This window comes from Triturus cristatus, chromosome 5_2 (genome assembly GCF_964204655.1).
Source record: "Triturus cristatus chromosome 5_2, aTriCri1.1, whole genome shotgun sequence".
NCBI lineage: Eukaryota > Metazoa > Chordata > Amphibia > Caudata > Salamandridae > Triturus > Triturus cristatus.
The window spans coordinates 599,338,768-599,366,281 of NC_140588.1; the positions used below are offsets into that span (position 1 = coordinate 599,338,768).

General features: G+C 44.3%; 1 protein-coding gene across 1 annotated transcript in view; it reads right to left on the reverse strand.

The window, feature by feature from the left end:
- The window catches only part of CNGA2 (cyclic nucleotide gated channel subunit alpha 2), a 314,526-nt gene that overhangs the window by 62,561 nt on the left and 224,451 nt on the right, over nucleotides 1-27,514 (reverse strand). Inside the window, exon 5 of the mRNA XM_085606650.1 lies at nucleotides 26,997-27,104. Coding sequence (XP_085462776.1) covers nucleotides 26,997-27,104 — 108 coding nt within the window. The remainder of the gene's footprint in view (nucleotides 1-26,996; nucleotides 27,105-27,514) is intronic.

Below are 27,514 nucleotides of genomic sequence, written 5' to 3' on the forward strand. Positions count from 1 at the left end.
ACACACCATACACCTATCACGAGCCCTAAGGTGCTCTAGAATCAAGATCCCAGGAAGATCCCATGACAGTCTAGAGGTCACCTGTCTCTAATCTCCACCCCAAGTGGACATATTATTGGATGCATGTTAGTCTAAGGAAGGTGGTCACAGTGCATAGTTGGTAGCTTTAAAACTGTATAACAACTACAGGAAGATGCAGTTTGTAATAATTGGTTTCTGTCATGTTTGAGGACCACTTTAAATCTGAATGATCAGTTCTCTTAAGCGCAAATGTCATTGTTTCTAAATGTGTAATGGCCCTTTCAGCCCATTCAGAGCTCATCTTTTGACTGGAAATGTTATGTTCATCTGTAGAGGTAAAGGATGGATCAAAGGTAGGATATTTTGTCTGCGTCCACTGAAGAAGTAGGGATATTCTCCTGCATTCTGCTGCATCTTCAAAAGTGATAGGATTGAGATAAGGTGTAGTGATTCTGCCTGAATGCGGCCTTGTAACTGAGCACAGCTTGTCCTGGGCTCCTCTTCTGACTAGGACGCTCCAGAAGCGGGTGCCACACCCAGAGTAAGCCCACTGGCAGCAAGCCCTCCAGCAGACCATGTCTGCCACCCTGTCTGCATTGACTTGTCTATACTGTGACCCCCCCTCAGATGATGACATGCCTGTGAGCCTCTATGCCAGTACCTGAGCATCCCCACAGCCCGAGAATAAATGACTAATATACTCTGGAGAAGCGCTTAAAGTTGCACTAACAGATCAGCTGTCTGTGGAATGAAAAAGTCACATAGATTCAAGCACGCATATTTATACAGATGGGTTCCAGAATGCATGGTCTATTCTATGGACACCGTCAAACCAAAAGAACTGAGTGCATACCTGCCAAAGAACTGAACTGAAAACCACTTACTTTAGGGGTCTATTTCTCAGACACTGCACTTTAGATGCAGTGTCATGAATAACTGTGTAGGGCAAGTCGGGCAATCTCTGAACATGTAACACCCCCAACAGCACAAATGATGTTTCAAAGTACTCACTGGCCCCTACCCATAGTGTGGTAGTGTGTGGGCTACTCATAGAAATAAAGACACATTTCCTTGTTTAGACCAGCTACTTTGAGATTTATATTGATTGTTAATGGGACAATCACCAGTTTACCTTAATGGTTTACCTTTGGGATTGATCCATGACTGATTGATCTCAATACCTCCTGAAAGTGAAAGGCACAAATAGGAGGTTTTAGCAGTTCATCCAGCTTGCAGTGCTCCCTGGCTTTTGCAGTGCCAAGTAGAACAGAAATTCTTGCCACAATGACTGCCTGTTTGTCCTTCAGTTCCTCAGACACCACTGCACAGATGGGCAGGTATGTCGTATCAAGGTAAGCATTTACTTCTGAAATGTCAAGTCTCCCTTCAGTAAAAGCACATTCCTGAAAAAAGTAAACATAATAAGCATTGGTAAGGCCAATGTGCCTGCCTTTAGTGCACAAATGCATAGAAATATAGGTATACACAAATGCATACATGCTATTTGTGGCGTGTGCCTTGCTCCTGTGCCAGCGGCCTCTTTTTTTTACCTCTTACACGAGTGTTGTGTTTTATTCCCAAAGCGTGTGGGGCAATCATAGGGGGAACAAAAAGAGATAGCATACATGAAGACATAGCTCAAATAGTGGTGTGCATTCATGTATGCCTGTGTTTGCATGCACTTGCATGCTAAACGAAACCTACTGCCTGTGCCAATGCTTGCTCATATTATCGTTCCCAAAACACAGCCCCTGCCTGTATTTATGATTAGTGTGCTCTTTAAAGCAAACAGTGCCAAGAACAGTGGGCAGGCCCCTGGTGCACGCTTTCATCAGCACAATACGACGCAGCTGCCATGTGTTTCCGAGCCCAGCCTAGCCAGTTGAGCTGAGCATTAACACGTTCCTCATTTAGAACACTGAGGTAAATGTTAAATGAAATTGAGACCAGCAGGCTCTCGTAGCACACTCCAAATGCAACAAGGATTTTTTAGTTGCATTCTGCTTATGATGTGCTAGTTCACAGTAATCCACGTGTTGCTGCTCAGCTCGGTCAGTATTGCCAGTAGGTTTCCCGGTGCACCTTTATTTCACAGCGCCTCCGATCCCGCCTCTGTGCATCAGTGGAGAGATCAAGTGTAGGGGGACTGCACCCCGGATCTGTGAACAGCTATCCAATAATATAAGGGGGCTGTTGTTACCCCTCGGGAATGACCCCGAGTTGCAGCGGTGCGAAATGCAGAGCCGGAAAACCAGAAACAACAGAAGTGTTCTTTGCAGCACACTGTGACAGCAGTAAGGAGCAAGCAAGCTGAGATGGGAAATCTACCCTAAAACGTAGAAACTGCAGCCTGTGCGGATGAACCGTATATTGAATACTATAAAGTCTACCCGCTGAATGATGGTGGCTAGTGACGTGAGCGAAACTCTGGGCCCCTGTGTCTTAGGTGGCATTTTAAACTCTAGCAATGTGTTAGAGTAGATTGAAACCACAAACCTCAGATATCACATATATACATTAGGCCACTCGTAATCTTGGGAGCTCAGGCGAAGGCAACGGAATGGCCGAGGGCCAATGATGACTCATACAGCCCACGGTGGTCAGTCAAAATATCGATTTTTAAATATCGACCTACATTAATATCGAGTTTTTAATTTCATAGGGACAGAATATCGAAGTCAAGAATATCGTTGACCAGAATATCGACCCCAAGGTAAGTAATATGTTTTTTAAAAATATCAAAGTAAGTAATATCGAAGTAAGTAATATCGTAAGCAAAAATACCATTGTCAGAGGAGGGCTGTGCTCCTTACCAATCATACCACAAGACTCAGAGGTATTGTAATGAAGGCCTTAACAAGGTTGTAATGTGATGAGCATGCATTGTAGTAATATGTACCTACGACTGTGCAAAAACAACTGAAGATAGACACCTTTAACTGTAGCTCTACCAAGGACGCCAAATGTAATGAGGAGTACTTGTATTTAGATACACTTTGTCTATGTGCCATTTTAATGTGCAAAACAATAAAAATATTTTCACAAAAAAATATATCGTTGTCAATAATATAATTTTTTTTTTGTGTTATGTATGTTAGTATGTATTTTATATGTATGTTAAACTTTTTTAAATCTAGTTTCATAAATTTTTTAATAAATGTTTAGAAATTAGTAATTTTGTTGAAGTAAATTTTGTGTTTTAATATCAGAGCGGGTTGTGGGTTTATAGGGGAATAGGGTGGGAAGTAATTTAATTATAATTAATTAATTAATATGTTCTTAATTGGTATTGATTATTAATTAATGGTTAATTAATTATTAATGGTCAATCTTTATTAATTAGTAAATTCAATTTAGTATAATTAATGTATTATAATTTTTTATTGTTATTGTTAATTAATTTAATGTTAATTAATTGGTGATTAATTTTTATTAAGTGATTAATTGATAATTTTATTAATTATGTGATTTTTTATGTGTAGTGGGTTGTGGGTTTCTAGGGGAATAGGGTGGGAAGTAATTACATTAAATTAATTAATGATTTTGTTTTAATTTATTGGTATTTAATATTAATTAATTATTAATTGGTAAATAATTTTAATTAATTCGTTAATTATAATAATTATAATCAATTTAATATTCATTTTATTTATTGTTATTGCTAATTAATTTGTTGTTAATGAATACTTAATTAGTGATTAATTATGAATTGGTAATTGATATTTATTAATTAGTTTATTTATAATTATATTAATTATAATTCATTTATTAATTGTTATTAATTGATTGATTGATAGTTAAATTAATTGTGTTTTTTGCATGTGTAGTGTGTTGTGTGTTAAAGGGGGAATAGTGTGGGATGTAATTTAATGTCATTTAATTAAATATTAATTTTACTTTATTGCTATTTATTAATAATTCTTTTGTAAATTAATTATTCATATGTTATTTTTTTTATAAAACATTATTTAATTGATAAGTATGTTAATTTAACCCCTACGCTATCCAGCACTTTCCCTACTGTTGCACTCTCTGGAGTTGGTATAGCAATTTTTACCCCTACGCTATCCAACGCTTTCCCTACTTTTGCACTCACTGGAGTGGGAATAGTAATTTTTACCCCTACACTATCCTGCGCTTTCCCTACTGTTGCACTCTCTGGAGTGGGAATAGTAATTTTTACCCCTACGATATCCAGCGCCTTCCCTACTGTTGCACTCACTGGAGAGGGAATAGTACGTTTTACCCCTACACTATCCAGCGCTTTCCCTACTGTTGCACTCTCTGCAGTGGGAATAGTAATTTTCACCCCTACGCTATCCAGCGCTTTCCCTACTGTTGCACTCTCTGGAGTGGGAATAGTAATTTTTACCCCTCCGCTATCCAGCGCTTTCCCTACTGTTGCACTCTCTGGAGTTGGAATAGTAATTTTTACCCCTACGCTATCAAATGCTTTCCCTACTGTTGCTCTCACTGTAGTGAGAATAGTAATTTTTACCCCCACGCTATCCAGCGCTTTCCCTACTGTTGCACTCTCTGGGGTGGGAATAGTAATTTTTACCCTGACACTATCCAACGTTTTCCCTAATGTTGCAATATGTGGAGTAAGTATATATATATTAATTTATATGTAGATGTTTAATTAATTTTAACATTTTGGTGCAGATTCCGATCCGTTAAAAATTTTCCACGTACGAATCGTAACCGGATTTTATTCCGTACGAATCGTACAAGTCCCGTACAAACTGGCAAGTGCGATTCGTATGTGAAAAAGTCCATACGAATCGCATTGGGTGAATTCCCCGACACGTCCTCGGGACGGGAAATGTGTCCGACACGTCCCCGGACAGTTTTACGTACGAATCGGAAAACTGAAGTCCGAGCGCGCAAGTACGATCCGTACCGTCCGTCCGATTGTACAACCGTATGGAAAAAAGACCGTCCGGAGCGAACTCCTATAGCAACCATGGAGACATCCAAACAGGTGCCCGGTATGCGCCGAACACCCCCCCAACCCCCCCCCGTGTGTACGCGCCGTACCCCCAGCCCACCCGTGTATGTACGGAGCGTACCCCCACCCCCGTATGTCAGGAGCGTACCCCCACCCCCGTATGTACAGTGCGGACCCCCAGCGCTACGCGCTGGGGGTCTGCACCGTACATACGGGGGTGGGGGTACGCTCCGGACATACACTGGTGGGGGTACACTCCGTACATACGGGGGTGGGGGTACGCTCCAGACATACACGGGTGGGGGTCCGCACCGTACATACGGGGGTGGGGGTACACTCCGGACATACACGGGTGGGGGTACGCTCCGGACATATGGGGGTGGGGGTACGCTCCGGACATACACGGGTGGGGGTCCGCACCGTACATACGGGGGTGGGGGTACGCTCCGGACATACACGGGTGGGGGTCCACACCGTTCATACGGGGGTGGGGGTACGCTCCGGACATACACGGGTGGGGGTCCGACGCGTACACACAGGGGGGCTGGTGGTACGGCATGTACATACGGAGGTCTGGGGGGGGTGTTCGGCGCGTACTGGACCCCCTTTTCCTCACGCTTCGCGGCGTACTTCGCTTTTCCGGCACTTTTTGGGTGCCGTAGAAATTTTGCCGTCCGGAGTGCTGTCGGTACGAATCGTACTTGCTAGTACGTAAACAGCTGCCTAACTCTGTACGAATGTCGCGTATGCGCTGTCCCGGATCACATTCGTATGTATATTTTCCGATTCGTACGGAAATGGTGTTTCCGTACGAATCGTACTTGCATGTTTGTACGGTCTTTTTACCGGGTACGAGACGGACGGAGAAAACGCTCCGTCCGACGATTCGTACCCGGTTTTTCCAGGATCGGAATCTACACCTATATGTATTAGTTATTATTTTTTAAATATGTTTTAATATTTATATCTATAATTTGTTTAATTATATGTGTTATTTACTTATTTTTACCTTGTTATTAATACATTGGAAAAAATGATATTTTTATTATCGATATTTTTGAGAACGTTTTCTTTCCTCAATATTTTTGTACTTACCTTTATGTAGATAGGACTTTGATATTTTTGACTTCGATATTTCTATGTCGATATTTTTGTAGGTCGGTTTTCTGTCTGTTGATATGTTGTCAGACATTCACAGCCCACAGGAACACTGCAATGGACTTTTCTCTCTGTTAAACTCAGAATCGTTCCACTGTTCCACTAACATTAGATCCCTTCTGCCTCTGTCTCCGGGCCCTATATCAGGTGATGCCTTGCGGCGTGGCTAAGCCATCCAAGATGGCGGACGTGCCCGACTAGGCTCTGCATGCCGGCCTGCATCATCTGCAATCATCCTGATCGGTGGGCCCAACAGGGGCGTGAAAAGGAGCCTACCCGCTGCCGAACGTCCAGCACGCAGGTAGAGATTGCCGGCGAGAACGTCGAGGGGTCGCAGCACAAGATTTAAGGGACCTCGGCCTCGCGCCTGCTCCCCCAAAATGGTGGCCATCATGGATGGCGGACAGAGACCTGGAGGGCCATAGGCACCAGCTCGGAGCGGAGTGGGACTCCAGCCCCGACCCAACACTGCACACCGACTGCTGCTGCTGAGCCGCTGCCACCGGGAGAGACAAGGTGAGGAGCGGGCGGGGAGCTTGGCGGTGGGAGTGGGAGTGATCAGACCCATTCCCTCGCCGGCTGTGAGACGCCCGCGATCGATGGTGAACACTTGGGACAGGAAGGGAGGCCTATATAAATAAGGACCCTTCCCCTCACAGCACTCCAACTAAGGCCACCGGGGCCAGGACCCCTTGGGAATTCCCAAAAGCCCCCCAGAATCGGACCTGGCCTTGCCCGAGCTCCAGGGTCACACCACTGATGGCAGAGGAGATGGGAGTGCGAGGCAGATCAGGGAGCCACGAGCCGCGCAGAGCTGAGACCGGAGACGCACCGGTTTGTGGCCCAACGAGCAGTCCGAGGAGCCCAGACAGAGTGACACTTAGCCGCCACAAGGTAAAGGAAGAGAGAGCGGGCCGTCCCTCGTCCAACAACTGCTGTTCAGAGGGGGACGACCCCACCACCTGGGGCTCGGCGATCAACCCACCGGGAGCCCGGAGACAGCGTGGGGCTCTGCATGGGGAGACGGTGAGCAAGCCCCCCCCTTTGTCTGCCAGAGGAGCCCCACTTGGGACTGGTCCGGATCGGGGCGACAGTGCTACCCCCAACTCAGGCATCTGAATCCCTCGGAACCCCTCTTGGCCAAATGCTACTGAACAGGGGACTGCATATGCAGGATGGAAAATCTGTTGTGAAGGACTACTAAGCCACTCTAAAACCAAAGGCCCCAATATCTCCACTCACTCTTATCTCCCGAAGGCTGCCACCTTGACGGAGGTTGGGACCACCGTGCCGGTGGACACCAAAAAGCCAAAAGACTCACTAGGAGCTAGCAGCAGTAACCTGTCAGCGCCATAAACGACGGACATCACCGGACCGTTCCGGGTGTCACATAAGAGAGAGGTCCCACAACGACCTCGAATACACCATGGGGCGGCCACGCCACACCGCAGGATAGCAGACGCTGACCCATGATCGACATCCGCCCATGATGATCTCTGATCAGCCCCCATTAGCCAAGCCGGCTACCCCACAGTCAGTGTCCGACAAGCTGGAAAAAGTACTAGTGGCAATTGAGCACTCATGAGCCACAATGGAGGATAGGTTAGGGACCTTGTCCTCGGACCTTGGCCTGCTCGTGATGACCACCATATGCTAGCTGATAGAGTAACGGATGGTGAGAGGACCGTAGCCACTCTTCAGCCATTAGCAAAGTCACAGCAGAAAGCCCTACAGAACATCAAAACCCACATCAACAGGCTAGAGGAGAGAGCAGATTACTTAGAAGGGCGGTCTCGGCGAAGCTACATCCGAGTGATTAACCTGCTAGAAGGGGCTGAAGGATCCAATCCGTCGAAATTTATAGAGACATGGATCAAGTCATTCACCCCTGATAAAGCCCACAGGGTTCAGGCCCGATGACCTCCCCATGGGGTGCCCCCATGACCAATGCTCCTAAAGATGTTCCACTTTCGGGACAGAGACGTTGTGCTGAGAGCGGCCAGGCAACATGGGCCACTTCAGGTGAAGACAAACAAGTGATGGTCTTCCCGGACTATTCCAGGGCGGTGCAATGACAGTGGGCTTCTTTCCTGGAGTCAAAGTGGATGCTCCGCCAGAAGGCGATCCAATATTCGCTTATTTTTCCAGCCCACCTCAGGAACATATATGATGGGGACACTAAGTTCTTCGTAGACTCGAGGGCAGTGTGTGACTGGATGGACCTCCATGTGATGGACGTTCCCCCCTGGGATGTGGCCCCTGGCATGCGGGAGCCGCGACGCCGGCGCTAAAATGGGAGAAACACCTCCCAGCGACAGGGACTAAAACACCGGAGACCAGCCGCTGGCCCCCCCAACCTCAAAGAAAAGATAGCAGAACAGAGAAGAGCCATCCAAGCGGCGGCAAATCTGGATCCGACCCAGACGGGCTTGGACAGTTAGGATGGACCACACATCTCATCCGAAGATTCCAGGGACACAGGAATTTCCCGGGTAGACTCAATTACCCCTCCCCTGATGACCCCCCAAACGGCAGATGCACAAATTTGAGGGAGCACGATATCCAGGATCTCAAACCCCTCCTTGCTTCCTCACCCTCTTCCAACTGGGGTTCCCACCCTGTTCACGCCTGGGGGATAAAACAGGCAGAGACCGCACTACCACCAGTCATCTCGCAGCCTTTTCTTCCTAAGCACAATGGACCCCACCGACACCACATCTGGGAGCATAGGCCGCTATAGGCAACAGAACAGCTCCCCGAGCACACAGCCCCCCACACAATACATTAGAACATTAGCTCCATGCACAGTTTGGACGTATCGCCAGTTGTGATAGGTCTGCAATGTTGGGACCTGGTCCCCTTAAAATGTTTATACTTCCTTTCAGTTATCACCCACCTCCACGAATGTAATTCCATCCAGGGCGAGCATCTTCATCAGACGGCATCACAGGATAGGGGTGGGGGGGGGTAGGATCAGAGCAAGATGCCCCATACCCTTCCCATCAACCCCAGAACACACTCGGACATGCCAACGACTGCAGACACTAATATCTTGTCCCTAAATGTTCGGGGAATGCACACAGGACGCAAAAGGTAAGCGGTTTACTCCTATGCTAAATGCCACAAAGCGTAGATAATACTGTTTACATGGGACGCACCTCACAAAGGTCGAATTGGAACGTGTGCAAAAGCACTGGCATGGCACTTTCTGCATTACTACATACTCCACGTTTGCACGTGGAGCACTGATTTTGCTCAGGACAGGGATCACGTTCAAGGAAACCCACAGGGTGGTGGACAAAGAGGGGCGGTATGCCTTCATGGAAGGGCTCCTGGACGACCAGCTCCTACTCTTAGGCAATATTTACGCCCCAAACACTGACCACTGGAGAAGTTCTGGGACTGTCTATCAACAATCTTGACGCAATTTACAGCATTGCCCTGGGTATTAAGGGGAGCCTACAACTGCGTGCTGGACCTATCCCTGGATCGGTCGCACCTCCCGAACGTTGGCTGCCCTGCCAAAGCACAAATGGAGGGATTCCGATCATGGGCACCGCATTGGTCTTTAACGGACGTATGGTGGACCCGAAATCCATCCTCTAGGCTGTATTCTTTCCATTCGATACCCCACATTCTACGGGTACGCCTCAACCGGTTCCTATGCTCACTGAGAAAACTCCCTATTGCCCGGCAAGTAGATTACCTTGGACGTGCGGTCTCTGATCACAACACGCATCTTCTAACCCTCCAATGGCAGCCACCCTATCCACCAGTCCCCACCTGGAAACAGCAGCGGGAATGCCTGGAAGACCCAGTCTTCCGCCATAACCAAGCAAACAGTATTGAAGAATATTTCGCAAACAATGCCAATACGACGTCCACCAGGACACTGGAGTGGGATGCCTTCATGGTGGTCATTAGAGGGGCCTGCATCAGGCAGATCGCGGGAATCCGCAGGACACTCTACCGAAGCTTGCAAAAAGCAGAGCAGGAGTTAGTGACCAAGGCGGCAGACGCGGTCTTGGCTACTCCAGACCGAGTCACAGAAGCGGAAAGATTAGCAGACCTATGAAAATACAATTTCAAACCATATGCACTCAGGAAGCATAGGGAGGGGGGATAGATCAGGGGCACTTCTCGCCTGGTTTGCCTGCCAGAACAGGACATGCGACCAATCACCGAGATAGTGGGCCCAGCTGGCAGGGTGGCCACTTCACAGACAGATATCCTAGGGCTCTTCCAGGACCATTATGCAACAATATACAAGAGCCCTGAACAGGGCTGTCAGGAAGAGGTCGATTACTTCCTAGCGCCCCTCAACACACCCCAAATTCCGTGTGAGAAAAAGGCTGTTCTCGAGACAGTGATCACACCCTCAGATGTGAAGCAACCAATTCAGGCCCTAGCCCGGAATAAAGCCCCTGGGCAAGATGGCCTACTCCTAGAATACTATAGTGTCTTCACCACGCTATTGGCACCAAAACTGGAAGACATGTACAAGGCAGCGCTAGAGGAGGGGCAATTACCTAGCTCACTGCGAGAATCTCTCATAGTCTCGATTCTGAAGCCTGAGCGAGACGCGCTGCAGCTGACCTCCTATAGGCCAATAATGTTATTATCCGCCTATTGCAAGATTCTAGGCAAGATTCTGGTGGACCGACTGAGCCCAATGCTCCCGCCATTAATACATCCGGACCAGAACGGGCTCGTGCCGGGTAGGAATACTTCCCAATATATCCACAGGCTCTTTCATGTCTAGGACCAGGCTCCAGGTCGTTACCCCAGGGCTGCTTGCCTGATCCTGAATTTGGAAAAGGCTTCTGACACCCTGATCTGGCCATACCTCTTCGGGACACTACAACAGATGGGACTGGAGCCCACCTTCAGAGCACAAGTGAAGCTATTATACACAAACCTTACGTCCAGTGTACGTCTGGATAAACACAACTCGCCGCTCCTCCAGACAGGGAGAGGCATCCGGCAGGGCTGCCCCCTCTCCCCTTTATTATTCGCCATGGCAATTGAGCCTTTTGCGATATGGTTGTGCCATGAGGGAGAAGTTTGGGGCATCCCAACTGCGCATATCATGTCTCTGTATGCAGACGACCTGTTGCTGTATATACGGGATATCGCAGCGGATCTCAGCCCCATATGGAACACACTTTCAGACTTTGCGACCGCAGTAGAGCTAAAGGTCTACTGGGCAAAATCCACTATATACCCCCTGAGCCCAGATCTTCCCTCACAAGTGATAAGAGTTGGGGACTCGTATATATTGCCTGGAATACCTGCACCCCATGATACCTCTGCATTCGACTTTATCACCCCCCCACAGACTTATTTGAGGGCAACCATCATAGAGCCCTGGCTGAAGCTGGCTGGGGTAACCTTTTGGAAGACTCTACCCCTAGGCCCAATAGGCAGGATAGCCAGAGTGAAGATGATCTTAGTGCCACAATTTCTTTACTACTTTTATAATACCCCTGTCACCCCCCTTGCTCTTTCTTCCACAAAGTGGATACCTTATTGAGCTCCCTCATATTGGGAAAAGCATGCCGGAGAGTAGCCCTTTCAAAGCTGCAACTCCCGACAAATTGAGGAGGACTGGGGGCGCCATCCTTTGAAGCCTATTCTCTTGCGGCGCAGCTCCAATGGCTGTCTCAATGGACAGCGGGACGACATCTGGGGGAAACTGCCTCGGAAATGGGACCCATGGCAGTGCAGACTATTTGCCACTTGCTCTTTCCCGGCACCCGTCCTAAGTTGACATATCCCATACAGGCGACGGTTGCACGAGCAAGCATGTCACGCATTCATCGCATGTCTGGCGAGACCCTCCTATACACCCCTCTACTCCCACTAGTAGGACTCGCTAGAAGCGGAGGATATTACACCGCCCGAACAATGCACATTTGGACAAATCATTCAATCTTGGCGGTGGGATCCCTGTTCACGGAGGTTCATCTGCTTCCGTTCGACCAGTTCGCGGAGGAGACAGGCTTCCCACGAGGGCAATTCCTGTTCCACAGACAAATAATCCTAAATTGCCGCCACCTCTGCGACCTCTCAGAGGGGGATACTCAATATGGGCATGGGCCGACATCTAATCACATAGCTTTATAAAGCAATTTGAGATCTCGGGGCCACTACACTTACCTCATTACGACAGAAATGGGAGGAGGAGATAGGGCGCCCACTACATGATAAGGAATGGGAACAAGCCCTAGAATACCAGAAGAAAGTGTCCCGCAATGCTCGGTCTAAAAATATACAGTTCTTCATACTACACCGGGCCTATCTTACCCCGGCGCGGCTCCAGCGGTTCTACCCAGACAGACGATCCCTCTGCCTAAGATGTCAAGCCCTGGACGCAACATTTAAACACATGTTTTGCTCTGCCCCATGATACAGCCCTATTGGAGTACAATACATGAGGCACTACAGGAATAAACAGGGCTCACTGACAGTCACACCTGGGAAGCCAGTGGGTTTGGGATATTCCGCAGAAGAAAGACCCTTAAGGTTCAAACATGCTTTGCCTTCCTATCCCTTCTACTGGCAAAGAGAGGGATAACAATGTACTGGAGCGCCCCTGAAGGACCCCCACTGGCAGCCTGGATAGGAGCAGTTAGCAAATGGGGTTCGGCAGAGGGGGACATGATCAAGCAGGAGGAGGTACAAGGAGCGCGCAAGAAGCACATTTCCATGGAGTGGGCTACACTACTACACCAATTCAGACACCACACAGTAAGCACCCAGCAAACGCCACTACAGACCACTACGACTGGAGCCCCAAGCCAAGATATACAAGCTCAGCCCGACCCGCTTACTGGTAACACCGCAGATACCTCCAGGCATCACGATAGCAGGTGACCTGACAGCACCCCCACGGGAAGAAAAAGACCCACAGACAGCGCTTACACCCGTCTGCGCCTTGCTTTAGGAGAGCTTTGCTCCCCTCTCCTCACCCCCACACAAAAGTACACGCAACAACAAAATACTCTCACTTCCAGATGCCCACAGATGAAGATTATCTCACTTGCCTCACCCCAATCACCCCAGGCTTTTACCCTAGTTTGTTAGCCAAGCCGGTAGTTTCATGGACCGAATGCCATACAAGTCACATGACTCATATTATAGCTATATTAAGACACACCGGAACACTGCGTGACCACAGCAGGGAGACCAATAGCTAATCTCACTACACATGTACCTTATCACACCCCTGATGGACTGGTAAACATATACTGCGAAATTATGATAATTGTGCCAATTGAGATAATTATGACAATGTAAGCTGTTTCAGAAAATTCAATACAAATAGTTTTAAAAGAAAATCAGGTGACGCCTTGCTAGAGCCTCAGCAGTGTGATATAATGTTATATAATGGAACTGTGTGTGGTGGAGCATCTCCCCATATGGCCAGCCAGGCACTTTGTTTCTTGTCAGGAACAAGGGCACTGGTGCAAGTGATGGCTGCCAGAGGGAGGGCCAGGCCCTTCATTAAACGCAGAACTTTTGTCTGCAGGTTACTCAAAAATATGCCCAGTTGCTTTCTCAAATCACCTACTTTTGAGCCTATTACTACAGAACATTTTGACCTACTTTGGCTGTCAGTCCGCTGGAGGACTCAATTAAAAAGTGCCCCAGTCATGTTTGATCCTCTGATTGAAAATCTATCATGGTTTAGCTTTTAAGATTATTTTATTCGTTTCCGTAGAATTTGACTTTATACTGCGTATCTCATTTCGAAGAGAAGTTGAGTTTTTACACAAATCAGGGATTATATGCTCAGGCGTGTAAATTACACAAGGATGAATGTTTAAATAAACTTTGGCAACACAATCAACTTAAATATTTGTTTACTCTGCAGACGAAACCAGTCAGGAAGCGATGAAGGTGAGTTGTGGGACAGGTGAACTAAAGAAAAAGAATATTAGTGGAGAGGCAACCACTCTTAGAAGAAGAGGGGGCTTCTGAGTTCCTCACGTCAGGACCATCGAAGAAACAAGACTTTTCTCCTCGTTTCCACTTTCTTTGCCTTTGGGATGTCATGTTCCATCTGTTCATGCAGCAGGTACCGGCGCTTAAGTCTCAAAGTGAACGTTATTCGGCAACCTGTATGTACTTTTTGTCACCTCAAAGTTTATATACTAACTTAAGAAAGACGTCAGAATTGTGCTTTCAAACTTCTGTTTCAAAAGAAAATGTTTCAAATCTGTTTTTATTTCATTGAGACATCAGAGTTGCGGCAAAGTCCTTCCAGTTTTTGAATGTCTGACCTTATGGATATGTTTGCTCTCTGTGCAGTGCTTGATTTGCTTACAAATGATATCAGTGTCAAGTGCTCTGTGATGACGCGCGTTCCTGCGGGTTTCAGGGCTCTGTCCTGGCAGCTGTACATAGTGACCTTCACCGACGGTAGATTCAGGTGGTAGCGCGGTTTAACGTCAGTGCCTCGGTACTTGACGTAATAGAGCTTCACTCCAGCCATTGTGCAGATGGACTATGCATGAGAGCCTCAGAAACAAATGTAAACAAGCACCTGAAGCATACATTGTCAGGGGCCTGAGGGGTCTATTACTGTGCTCGTGTGTGAGCCCCTGAATCGGTCAGACCTCTGTGAAGGCTGCCCGTGGACCACAGGGCAGATGAGCCCACTAGATACAGAACGAAACCAACCATTTGAGTTCCAAAGCCAGCCCATCTCTCTCTCGCTCTTTCTCTCACACGCACATACACGCACGCGGCTCAGTCCTTGAGCCTTCCTCTATGCTGGTGAAACATACCATAGTTAACAGTCTGCACGCCCACCCTATCGGGAGCGGCGTTACACATAGCCAGTAGGATACCTGAGCACACTGCCAGGCCTATGTGGCTGCTCTCGCTCTGAGGAGTGTGTGAGGCTGCTTCTCTCTTGCATTCTGGCCATGTGATCTGAAGAGCCATAAGGATAATTGGCAGCTGTCTTACAATAGGGTTACCATTGTCTTCATTGTAAAATATCATTCTAAGATGACCACCATTTATCATTATGGTGCTTAGTGGTATGCGTAGGTAGGTGTCCCTGATTTGTATATCACCCATATGTTGCCAAGGTGCCAAGAGAGAACGGTCACCTGTCAACAAGTCTGCGCTCTGCTCTGAAGGGGCCCGATTCTCGTAGTGTGGTGATTCCCTTTCTAAGCCCACTTTGGTTATTCCTTAGTTTTGCATTTTACACATTTTAGGCAGGCTGACTTTGCTTTGCATAGCCAGACGTTTGTTTTCGTGACGTTGTTTTAGAAATACACAGAACATGTTGTTCATTATTGAGAGGCTCTGTACATCTACAAGGTTGCTTAGAATGCACGACAACATGAGACATTTTTTCTATGTTCAGTCAGCAACACATCCTAAAGTTTTAGACATAACACGGTCGCACAGCTGCAGCTTTCCAACGCAGTAGTTTTCAACCCAGTAGTTTTTATTACATAAACTAGCTCTAGCCCTTTTCAGAACAGAGAGGAGAATTCTGGCAGAGGAGCAGGGGTCTTGGGATGAACACCTGCTGAGCATGACGTGCAGCTTTGTTTAAACTGAGTTTACACTCAAGAGAAGGACAACCTAACCACACAGGTATAGGGTCTGTTGCCATTCCTGAGATCACTAATATATATCCCTTTGCTTACACAGTGACGGTAGGCCTAGACAGATAGATAATTTACCATGATTGGGGAGTTTATTTTATACAGCCAGATAGTAATGCTAATCACTCTGTTTAGTTGCATCTGTTAAGCGATCGCAGCTCATTTGCTTCATAATAGACTACGATAGTTTCAATGAATGTATAGTAAACTTTCTTCGTGTCTTTCTGATGTTTACTGTGCACATTCATGAGAGGAAGTGAGTGACAAAAGTTGATGATCTGTTTCCAGGGTTCCCTAGGGGACTAGAGTGTTGTGTGATCGGTTGCCAAAATGACCTGCTACTCTGGGATGTTTAGGAGTTCAGGTAAGGCACTGTGAGTTAGCCAGGAATTTGGGCTGACAGGCACTGATGTGGCAGAGAGATACAGTCCCTACATTCTGATGTTCTGTTCTCCCAAGCCACAATTCTCTGCATGCAGAACCCCTGTGACATGGCACAAAACGATTGGACTGGTATTTATTTAACAATTTTCTTGAGTAGTACTTGTACCTGCCCATAGTTTACCCTTACACCTCCTCCGGAGACGTCCTTGGTGTTGGGGATAAACCCTTCACAGTATTATAGGAAGTACCTAATTTTTGCTGTTGTTTGTTCAAGCATGGACCTTTAAAAGGATTACCCATTTTAGTGTTGCACTTTGTGTCCATTGCTGTTTTCATAATGGCTGCACCACAGCCAATTCCTACTGCAGACAATTGCAGACATGCAGTCCATGCACATTTAACTTTACATGGACTTGGCAATGTCAGCGGTGAAAAAATCTTCGTGCTTGAAGCCCACAATGCCTATCGTTTAAAAGTTTTTTATTCGTGCGTCAATTTTTCAGCTGTGAATGCTAATACACAAACATTTCATGAATACACTAATGATGCACCACCACAACAATACAGAGCATATGCTCTCTTAGAAAGACCACTTTCCAACTGAGAACCTCTAAATTAGTTCCGTTGCACCCTAATACATATGCTTAGTCATGTACGCACGGGTCCCCTTAGTAATCTAGTGGCCACATGTATATATACAGCATTCCCTAAATTATAGGATATCAATGTTGCTGAGCTTACTCAATTATACAATGGTATAGTTAGATAAAATTTAGAAAATACAGGCACTTAAACCAGTCTGTTTTGCACCCGTTAATGCCTGCACCATTATGAGTGGCAACAGCAGGGCAATCGGTTGCCTGCTGTACCAACAATAAGTCCTGTAATTATTAATTCAATTATGGGTAAAATTCCTGCAAACTGTGAGGAAGTTCCTTTTTGGATTGGTCAAAAAATTGGTCAAATTGAAACTGTGTTTCCCCTTACGGGACCACAAGATAAGCACATAATATTGACTATCAGGCACATGCATCAAAGGAAAAACCGTTCGCAAATGGGCAGATTCTCAGAATCTGCCCCTTTGCGACCGGTATTTTTGCATTTGGGATGCATCATCCCAAATGCAAAAATCGCAGTTTAAGGAATCTCTAAATTGCGATTACTTAAATTGCGATTGCATTTAAGGAATCCCAAATTGAGATTCCTTAAAAGCAATGCATTAAAGTATAAAAATTAGCGATTTTGCTATTAGGGGGAGAAAATTACCATGAAGTTGAACTTCATAGTAATTTGCAAAAACTTTGTAAAATGCACTTTTGTGCTTTTTTCAAAGTTTCATGTTGCGCACACACATGCCCTTAGAGCATGTGTGTGTGCAACATATGTGCACAGATCAATTTCAGGGGTGCAATACGGTGTCATTTTGACACCCTTGAAATTGCATGAGCAATTTGCGAGTACCTACTGGTACTCGCAAATTGCTCATGCAATCTCCAATTCATTCCTATGGGCCTGGAGGCCCATATGAATGAATGGGACGGCATTCCTTAATTGCGACTCACAATTTGCGAGTCGCAATGAAGGAATGTGTATGAATCGCTATTTTTATAGCGATTCCTACATGCATAGGCTTTTGCAATTCCTTAATTGCGATTCCTTAATAATCGCAATTAAGGAATCGCAAAAGTCTTCGTTGATGCATGTGCCTGTTAGTGCTTACCTCATGGCATGGTACCCCAGATAGCAGACTGCGCAACTTGTGCAGTCTTTGCAGCCATCTACGGTAGTGTTGCCGGACGTGTTGAAGCAGTTACAGAATTAATATGGGGCAGCTGTTGCCCTAGATTTGGAGCTACAATTAATGTGAAACTTCCCTGTGGTCTCCCAAGTAGTTCTGTCTAACATCAAAGGTGAAGCTGAGGCTTTGGCTATGCAGCATAGGCTCATGCTGAGTGCACCAGCAAACCAGGAGTGTGAGCTACCTGTCAATTTTGCTGAAAAATATACTTCTCTGAGTTGCAGTAAGTTGGGGAACAGGTCTAGTAAACCACAACTTGGCAAACCTAGCACAGACAAGGACATCTCAAGGCTGTTTGCCACCAGCGGAGCCCTCTGAGAGACACTATAATTTGAGTGATCACAAACAATTAAAGGCACTTGAGAGATATCAGCAATCTGATACCCGTCCTTCTCGTTCCTTCCAGAACACACCGGAAAAGCAGCACGAGAGAATAGGATGTTCTGAGTGCAGACAGGAAGAATTCTTGAAACCGAGGAAGGACTCACAATGTTTGTCTGACTTGCAGATAAAAAAAAGAGGAAAAACCTCCTCAATTAAAGCCCCCATTTTCAGTAAAAGAAAGTTGGGGCTATAACTGCTAAATATGCTTCAAATACTGAGAACCCTTCTCCTGAACAGTACCTGGGCAGTGACAATCCTCAACAGCGTGGCAGAGGTTACCATAGTGTGCCGGAATCTCCAGGAGTATCAGGCAGTGACTGCAACTGATCAATACTTTACAGTTGAAACTGCAGATAGGTGTGTTGCCCCTCCAGATATACTATATAATTTGGATATACAAATTGAGGGTGACATACAGTGCACTAATCAAGTAATATTTTGGGAAAATGTAATATTATCCTATGACATTCTCTTAGCGGAGGTCAGCTAGCCCCCGGAGTTTCTATGCACATCCCCGAAGGTGAAGATGTAATAATACCAGCATTTGCTGCTCTTGTCCCTGATGAGGTCAAACAAGGATATGCCTCAGAGTGGGTTCTTGCACAAGCCCCAGCATTATATTGCAATCATGTTGGCTAGGATAAGGACTCTCCTTATCATGTCATACCCATAAGGTCCAGCTCGCACGTTCATACTACAACACCCAATAAAAGGGGTGGCAAAAGCACCCATTAGAGAAATTTTCTCCCAATTAGTGTACCAGGGGGGAATTGAACCCTGTGTCTCAAGTAAATAATCCTTTTTTTCCTGTTTTAAAACTGAATCATTCATACCGCATAGTCTTGAAGTATAGATATCTAAACCGTCATAAACACACTTTTTCAATACAAAAAACACACAGTATGACACTTATAACTAACATAGTTCATAAAAGATGTTAAATATCTTTGGATATTTCCAATGACTATTTCAGTTAAAAATTACCGCCTGAAAGCAGGGATTGGACTGTCTTTTAAATGCTTGGCTTTCAACGTAGATTTGATATAAAAACACAGTAGGACTGTTTGCTGCTTGCATAGTGTCAATTCTACACAATATTGACTCAGACACATTGTCCTATGTGGATGATATCTACCTGACGAACGATGAGTTAAACCCATATTTAGCCAGAGTAGATCGCATAATATTGGGATTTGCTGAAAGTTGCTACAAGTTCAACTTTAAGAAATCTAATAGAGCATTTCTAAGTGTCCTATTTTTAGGTTTCAATCTTAACCCATGAGTGCAAAAGCCTTGCAACACACTTTCTAGAAAAGCGTATTCTGTAACAATCACCAACCACATGTAAGAAACTACAATCCTTATTAGGGTTCCTTAATTGTGGTAGAACTTACATACTTGATTATACACAACACATTAAATCATCATATGAATGAATTGATCCTGATTTTTCCAGTTCACATTGGACATCAGAGCACACAGACATACTCATATCACTACAATCTGACTTACTGGCTACACGACCCTTGCATATACATGTAAATACTTCAAACTTGGTCATCAGTATAATCCCGGGTGTCATTGACTTTACTTATATCACCTGTAATGTAAGTCAAACGGTGCTGATTGCAAATCAATTGCATTTATATTATACTGCGGAAATGCGTTTTGCATCCACTGAAAAAATACTGAGTGCAGTTGGCTATAACTAAAGAACGGCGACTTGCACAAAGGGAACCCATTTTTGTTGTTACTCCCATTCCAGCCTTAGAGGCTGCCAAAAAGGCAAGCATCCCAAATTCTAAAACCCTTCATCCCAGCTGTATACAATGGGCAACTTCCTTAATAGCTACAGATGTAGACTTCGTCTATGATCCGTCTTTACAGACACAACAATTGCTTCAATACGAGCATATCTATCCCATGCCAGCCAATATTTTGCCTCTTGAGCACTACATGTATATTATTTATACTGATGGTTCAGCCCAGCCTGCTATAGGGACCAGACACCAATATTTGGCGGCGTGTGCCACTGTTCTTGGTGTAAAGTTAGAAGGACAATTCCAACCACAAACAAACGTACACACAGTCCTTAGGGGACTGCATTGAGCAGTTGGCTGAGCTAAAATCATTCCTTATTGCACTAGACCATACGGATCCTGAATTCATCGCACTTATAGTGTGTGATTTGTATTATTGTGCACAGTCTTTCAATGACAATTTGCATTATTGGTGCCAAAATGGATTCAGAGATTCTAAAGGCAACACTAGAAAGCATAAAATGCTCTGGGTGAAGGTGGCGGACTTAAAGAATAGGTTGCCACAGACTCTTGTTATACATACATTGCGTCATCAGTGTGAGGGAGCACACATAAGGAATTCTTTGGCAGAGGACGAGCCAAATCCAAGTTTCGACTGCAACAGTTGATGAGATTACTCATTCTCATATGAGGGTAGATGACGATATACTAGCTGCCGTTAATGCTACATGCCTAGGGGCTTTCCGGCTAAATATACGTACCATTTAATTGAACAACATGTTCCTTTTATTATAATTCCAGGAGTTGGTGATCATTTGATTCCCAAAGAAGACTGCAGGCTAGATTTAGTAATAGCTGTGCATTAAGATGTTGCTTTGGCACATGCCATTATGGCAGCCACTATTTTGTTACAACAGCAATGTTATTGGTGGCATGGCATATATATGCAGGCCAAGAAATAGGCATTTTGTTGTAACATTTGTCAAAAAATTAAAAGTTCCACAGTGGCTCACCCACTGCAGACACACCTGATGAATTCCAACAAAACTTTTGTCTGCATTTATTTGGACCATTATGTTCCTCTTAATTTGGATGGTGCATTTACATTTATCCTACTTGCGGTTGATTGTTGCTCAAGATTCCTCTGTGTGTGACCTCAATGTTCCTTAGAAACTCACACTGTTATTGAAGATTTGCAAGTCTTTATCGGAACATGCACATGCACTACATTCCACTCGGACCGGGGCCCTGCTTTCGTCTGTAAGGCATAAAGAGATTCGCTGGCTTTCCTGGGTGTAGAGATACGTTATTCTTCTCCATATAGGCCTGAGGTCAAGTCTGCTGTAGAGAGGGTGAACCGTGACCTGAAGCAGTCCTTAACAGCCAGAGATTTAGGCACAGGGTGAGATTGGATACACAATATGGGGTACAGCGGGTTCTCAATAATATCCCAAATCGTCTCTGGGTGGCCATACCCCATTCAAGGTCCTTTTTGGCATCAAAATGTATGTTCCAGACCATGACGGTCCAGACATTGTGGTATAGGCCACATCCTTTGAAGTATTTGATAGTTCGGTTGTCTTACAGGATTCACAAAACTTCTGTGACGGCCAAGTCAACAAGCAGTTGAAGACATCTGCCGCTACCGGAATCAAGGAGCAGCCAGCACCTTCCAGCTGGATTACACAACTGGGGGATCTCGTGCGAGAGACTGTGGCGGTAAAGAAGGAGTTTGGCTCATCATATTGTGCACCGGTGCCAGTCCTTGGCATTCAAGCAACAAGAACTGTAATTTTGCCACCAGTAGCTGGTTCTAAAGACAATCTTTGTGTCTCCATTAATCACATCAAGTTACATCTTGTGGCTGATTTTAAACAGTAGGCCACGGGGATTCCATGGTAGTTCCCTAACTCCTCTCGCTACCATACAGAAATTCCTCTGCAGCTTGTAAGCAACATCGCAGCTGTTTCTCCCCAGCTGGGGGGGGGGGGTGATGAATGAACTCCAGTTAATTCCAGTTTCCACAACAAATACCAGCCACATGACGGTAGTGAGTACTGAACTTGCTGCTGAATCTTTTGATGATGATTTTGTTTATATTGATCCACCCCTTGAGGGCTATACAAGCTCCTTATCAACACCTATGGCTCCTGTTTTTCAACAGACGTGTTCTGGTTTTTTTGTGGGTACAGATGATTTTTCATCAGAATCTTTTGACAGTTCCACCATCTCAAACCCTCTGCCCATAAAATCTTGTGTTTTCTTTTTATGGGTGAAGAGCACTTGTGTGGTCTCTCCTTGGACATACATTTGGATAACACTTTCCTTGGTTATTCTTTTTCTTCGGTTGGATTTGTTAGTGTTTTCTTCTTGCTAATCAACAGCCATTACCTTCTAAAATACTCAGCCTCAGAACTGGTCGAGGAGGTGTTAACACCTCATTCTTCTTCCCTTAGACTGAAAAAGACTGTTCCAGTAACTAATGGAATCATTTCTGAGAAAGTACCTTGCAACATTTTCGGGCCTATGGAAATACTGCATATTCCTTATATTTTAAAAATATATCTATGGGTTATTATGGTATTGTACCTAGAATGCATTCTGATGATTGGAATGTTGATACTGTGAAATCTTTGCTTTCAAAGTCAGAATATTGGAGACGGGACCTTTATTTAAATTCTGATAATTATTGGGAAATGTTCTGTTACCATCGTTATGGACATCATTACTGACATCGAGCCAATGTTTAAAGCACAATTTTTAATTACGAACAATGGGAGCATTGTCCAACTATGACACAAGGGAGCTCAAAAACACACAGGGATAAATGTACTTATTTTTCTGCCCATAACGCATTAGACCTGCATTGTTTTTACTTTAAGCTTGCCCCACACCAGCAAATAAATATATGCTCACACAAACCAATCAAATATATACAGATTTGTTTGTCAAAGAATTAGCCTTGAACAGCTATGAGTATTGGAAAGATACAATTGAAACAAAATTCATTTGGGGTTCCAAATCTTGGTAGATTCAGGGAACAGACACCATATTTAGAGCTTATTTAATTTCCACACAAATCTAAATGACACAATTCAGCAGACTACATGTCTAGGATTTGCTTAAATCAAAGAAATTAATTCAAGAATATTTCTTCTATTGCCTGTTTCAACAATTGGCAATGTTTATAAAATTATAGTGAAGAGTAGCTCAAAGGTCTGATACGAAATACTACATTTAATTCCACATTTTCAGGTCAAAATGAGTGGTTATTTTGACAAGTGGACACAAATGGTTGTTATGATTGGTTTTTTTAAATTCCACACCAGAGTTGAAGGCAAGTAGACCTGACCCCCATTATTCCCAGTCTCAACATTCAGGTATTGTCACCACCTATTAGGTGGGACAATTGTATCAGCAATAGTTAGAACATTCCACACTGTCTGCATTAAAACAACATCTTTCTCTCCTATCGGAGGACATGGACTTATCTGATTTTTTGTTGGGTCTTAAGTCTCCGCGTTCGAAAAGATTTCTTTATGTAACTTCCAACAAAATTTGGAAAGTGTCACAAATAGAAGCACCTGCACGTTTAAGGCAAATTGATCAAGATAATTTTGATATAGTACTTGCTGTAGTTGATAATAGTTTTAATATGTTGTCTCCTCGCATTTACAGTATGAGTAACATTGTGTTGTCTCTTATCGATATTATCCAAATGATATGTCTTCATTATACCATGGGGAAAGTCAGCTTAGGTCTATTATACAATTTAGTTGGACACTTCAAGTCCTTAAGAATGGCCACGTCCTATGACCTTATCTAAATTCAACACACCTATTTTTTCCTTTCAACCTGACACGTTCGCAGGGACTCATGGCCAAAAAGGTTGCCACTTACACAATGTTACACTTCGTGAAGCTTGAGCAATTGCCCTTTACTATAGCGGAAACACCATCCATGGTGTTGCTAATACAGGGCGTAGTATCCTTGCCAATTTCAACATTCCAGTTCACATTCTGTATGAAACATTTATGGGTAGGCAGATATAAGTCCCTGAGAGGGAGCTTTATTCCTGAGTTGTGGTCACTCCCTTTCATTTACCATTGTGAATGGGCGGACAGAATGGTGTTCCTTACTGGAAATTAATGTGACTCTTTTGTTGGTCACTCACTTGTTTGTAAACTCATGACCATAGACGAATCCTTTAATGCTTTGTTCTGAATTTGGCCTGGTTTGATAAGGGAATACCAGCCCTTCAATTCTTCCAATCATTACAGTCCTTTTTAATGGTCGTTTTTTAATGTTAAATGATCAAGATTGTCGTGGCATGAAGGTAGGAATCCCGTTTGTTCTTTTGGTTTCCCAGATAGTGACCTGCTGTAATAACGTCCATTACCCTCCAACACATACTGCTCTTGATAGCTCATTATGTCCTTCCATTCCAAATTTGAAGGCAGGTTTCAACAAGCAGACTCAAAGCATTATTGTTTCAAAAAGAGGTGGCATTAGCTACTGCCAGAAAAACCTTTGAACTACAGGTTACAAGGACATTAAGCGAAATACAGTCACTTTTGAATACAAATCTCCCACTGCATTTCCGCGAGCTTGTAATTCGAATCTTTAATGACAGTTCCTGTTTCAAGCATATATAAGGCACCACTTAGAAGGACATGATATGTCACAATGCATTTTGTTCCCTGCTTTTTCATCAAGCTCAATGCAAATTTGCTGTACATTTTTGTCCCTGATTTTTTCTAGAGATTGAATCATTCATTGGCTCTGCTTGTTCTGCTTAGGTATTTTCTCCTTCTTGATATTCTGAAGGAGTGTTATGCCTTCCTGGTTTCACCAACACTATCTACATCTTCTATCAGGTTTTTCCCAATTGCCAAAGGAGGCTTATTTGCCTTTGGGGGTTTATTCCTCCACGCTGTGACCCTCGAAAGGAGACACTTATTCTCCCTTCCCCATATTAGAAGCAGAGTTTTGTTACACCCTTCCATTGGGCTTGATATAGTATGAAGTAGACTGGCGGAAAGAAGTACAACATGGTAACTTAACTTTCAGGAGTAAGCCATGGGCCCAAGAGACATATTATTTCCAGGTCACCTTGATATATAAAGTCAGAAATCTCCTGGTAGGTTTTACTATTGACTCTTCAGAAGGTTACATTTCAGTAGCTCATGCTTCGTATGCAATGCACGTTTGCAGGTCTTAAACGTACAAGTGGTCTATTAGGTTGTCCCTAAATATACATTTAAAGGCAAAACACAATGCCTGACACAATGTTAGGCCATGTCTGAGTCAGTTACACTGAGGGAGAAGTCACATCCATTTTAAGCAAAACATATATTGGGCAGAGGCTTTTTCAGTTGCTCTCAGACCGAAGCAAAGCTCCAAAGTCTAATGATTGAAAACGTTTTTTTAAAAACGCTCAAGGGAGAACTGGGCAGATGGACTTCCTTACAAATAAAACAGCTTCTCGGAATTTTCAGACACTTTCAGGTATGTGTGCTTAGTTAATGTGGCTAGTTAGCCTTATTGGTAGAGATAGTTAGTCTGAACACGCAATCATGGCTTGTCTGTACATTGCCCACATCGAACTGCATATTTAACAAGAATTACTTTCGGTTTCATGCAACAGGAGTCTTTTGGGCATCATTATCATTTCATTCACTTTCCAGGTTATCTTGTGTACCCTCTCTGGCCACTTAAGTGCTGCATCTTAATATCCTCTCTTAGTGAACAAATGATTGACTTCATTTCCATGCATTGCTAGGGCCTTATATATAATGCATTAATGTTGGTAGATGTTCCTCAGTTGTAGTGAAATATTCATGAGTGTTGTAACTGTAAATTCTAGTGTGCTTTTAGAAGATGGAACATAATGCTTGCTGCAGAGGCCTTCTCTAGTCAGGTAATCATAGAAAAATATGTTTATAGAAAAATCCTGGTAAACCACAGCTACGCTGTGTCTCTCATTACAAGAATACTTTGGCAAATACATTTGTCAAACCAAGATTGACTTGGTTGATGAAGCCGTATTTCACTAGAACTGTTCTACTGGATATTAAATAGAAATGTAGATGTGTAAAACACTTCCTCCTCACTATGCCTGTTCATACTTCCTGACTGTCTTGGGTACTCGCATTCATTTGTCTGGTAGGCATATGTAAATGGCATATCTTGGAATGTGCCTGGATTCCCGAACGAGTGAATTGCCGCACTCTACAAATTCCCATAACATGACATAGCATAGCATAACATAGCGTGCATGAATATATGTTTGCTATTCATATATATTGGGGTTTTCTGCCGATTTTGCTAGTCTTACAGGGATTGTGCTGTATTGCCTACATGTGTATGATTTGAAAAGCTTCAAATTTGGTAAAAATGTTGCAGTGTTATTATCTGACTTCTGGCACCACTCATAGTATACTACAAATCACGACTGAAGCGACGGCGCACTTCCCCACATAGTAAACCACTACACTTGAACCATGTGGGTGTATGTTGAGGGGCAGAGAAGAGATTCGTGTCAAATGTATGAATGCCTACAAATGAACTAACGTGCTGGCACCTAGTTGCTACTTAATGTCATTGGCTACTCCTCTGAAACGCCCTTGAGTGCGTCCACTTTTCCATAGCCACGTAGAAATTATGCAGGAAGTAACACGTATACATTGCAAACATTTTGGACGTGTAAAAATAATGCCCACTCCCACTGTGTGAAACATGCGTAATGTCGGCAGGTGTACTTTATGGGTTTTTTGGGCTGCATGGCACACTTCTGTGTAAAATACTTTCGGCGAATTGGATTCCTTTACTTTAGGATGTGATGTATGACATTTCCTCGGCAACCGCAATACAAGACAAAGAAGACTTTCTGAATCATTTACACTAACCTGGCCACAAGCAGGCACCAGTTATACAGAACAGGCAGCGCAATCACGAGGAGCCAGCGGTAATACCATTTCCCCGACGGGTCCACCACAAACACTTCCCGTTTTTTTCTGAGGAAATAAAATATATGCTTAGTTAACAAAAGCGAGCCAGAAATACGCTGCCTGTCCAGTCATCTATTCATCATGATGTACTTTTATTTTAATGATTATACTTCTTGAGACAAATAGAAAAAACTAGGTGTGATGCAAAGACTCCAATTTTAGTGGAAACATTTTCAAAGGTTCACCCTTTAATGCCAGCTTTTCCCAAAACTTTGCGTAGAAATGCTTAGACTAAATTTTCAGGAGTACAGTATAGGCTCTATATGAAGCTGCCGTGTCCTATTATAGAATATGAATCATTTATAAATATGTATTACTGACAAATGAATTTCAGAAAAATAAAATAAGATGTATATCATACAGAAATGGACGAGGAGCTTAGGGCAATATCAATAAATGGGAGAAAACTCCTAAGG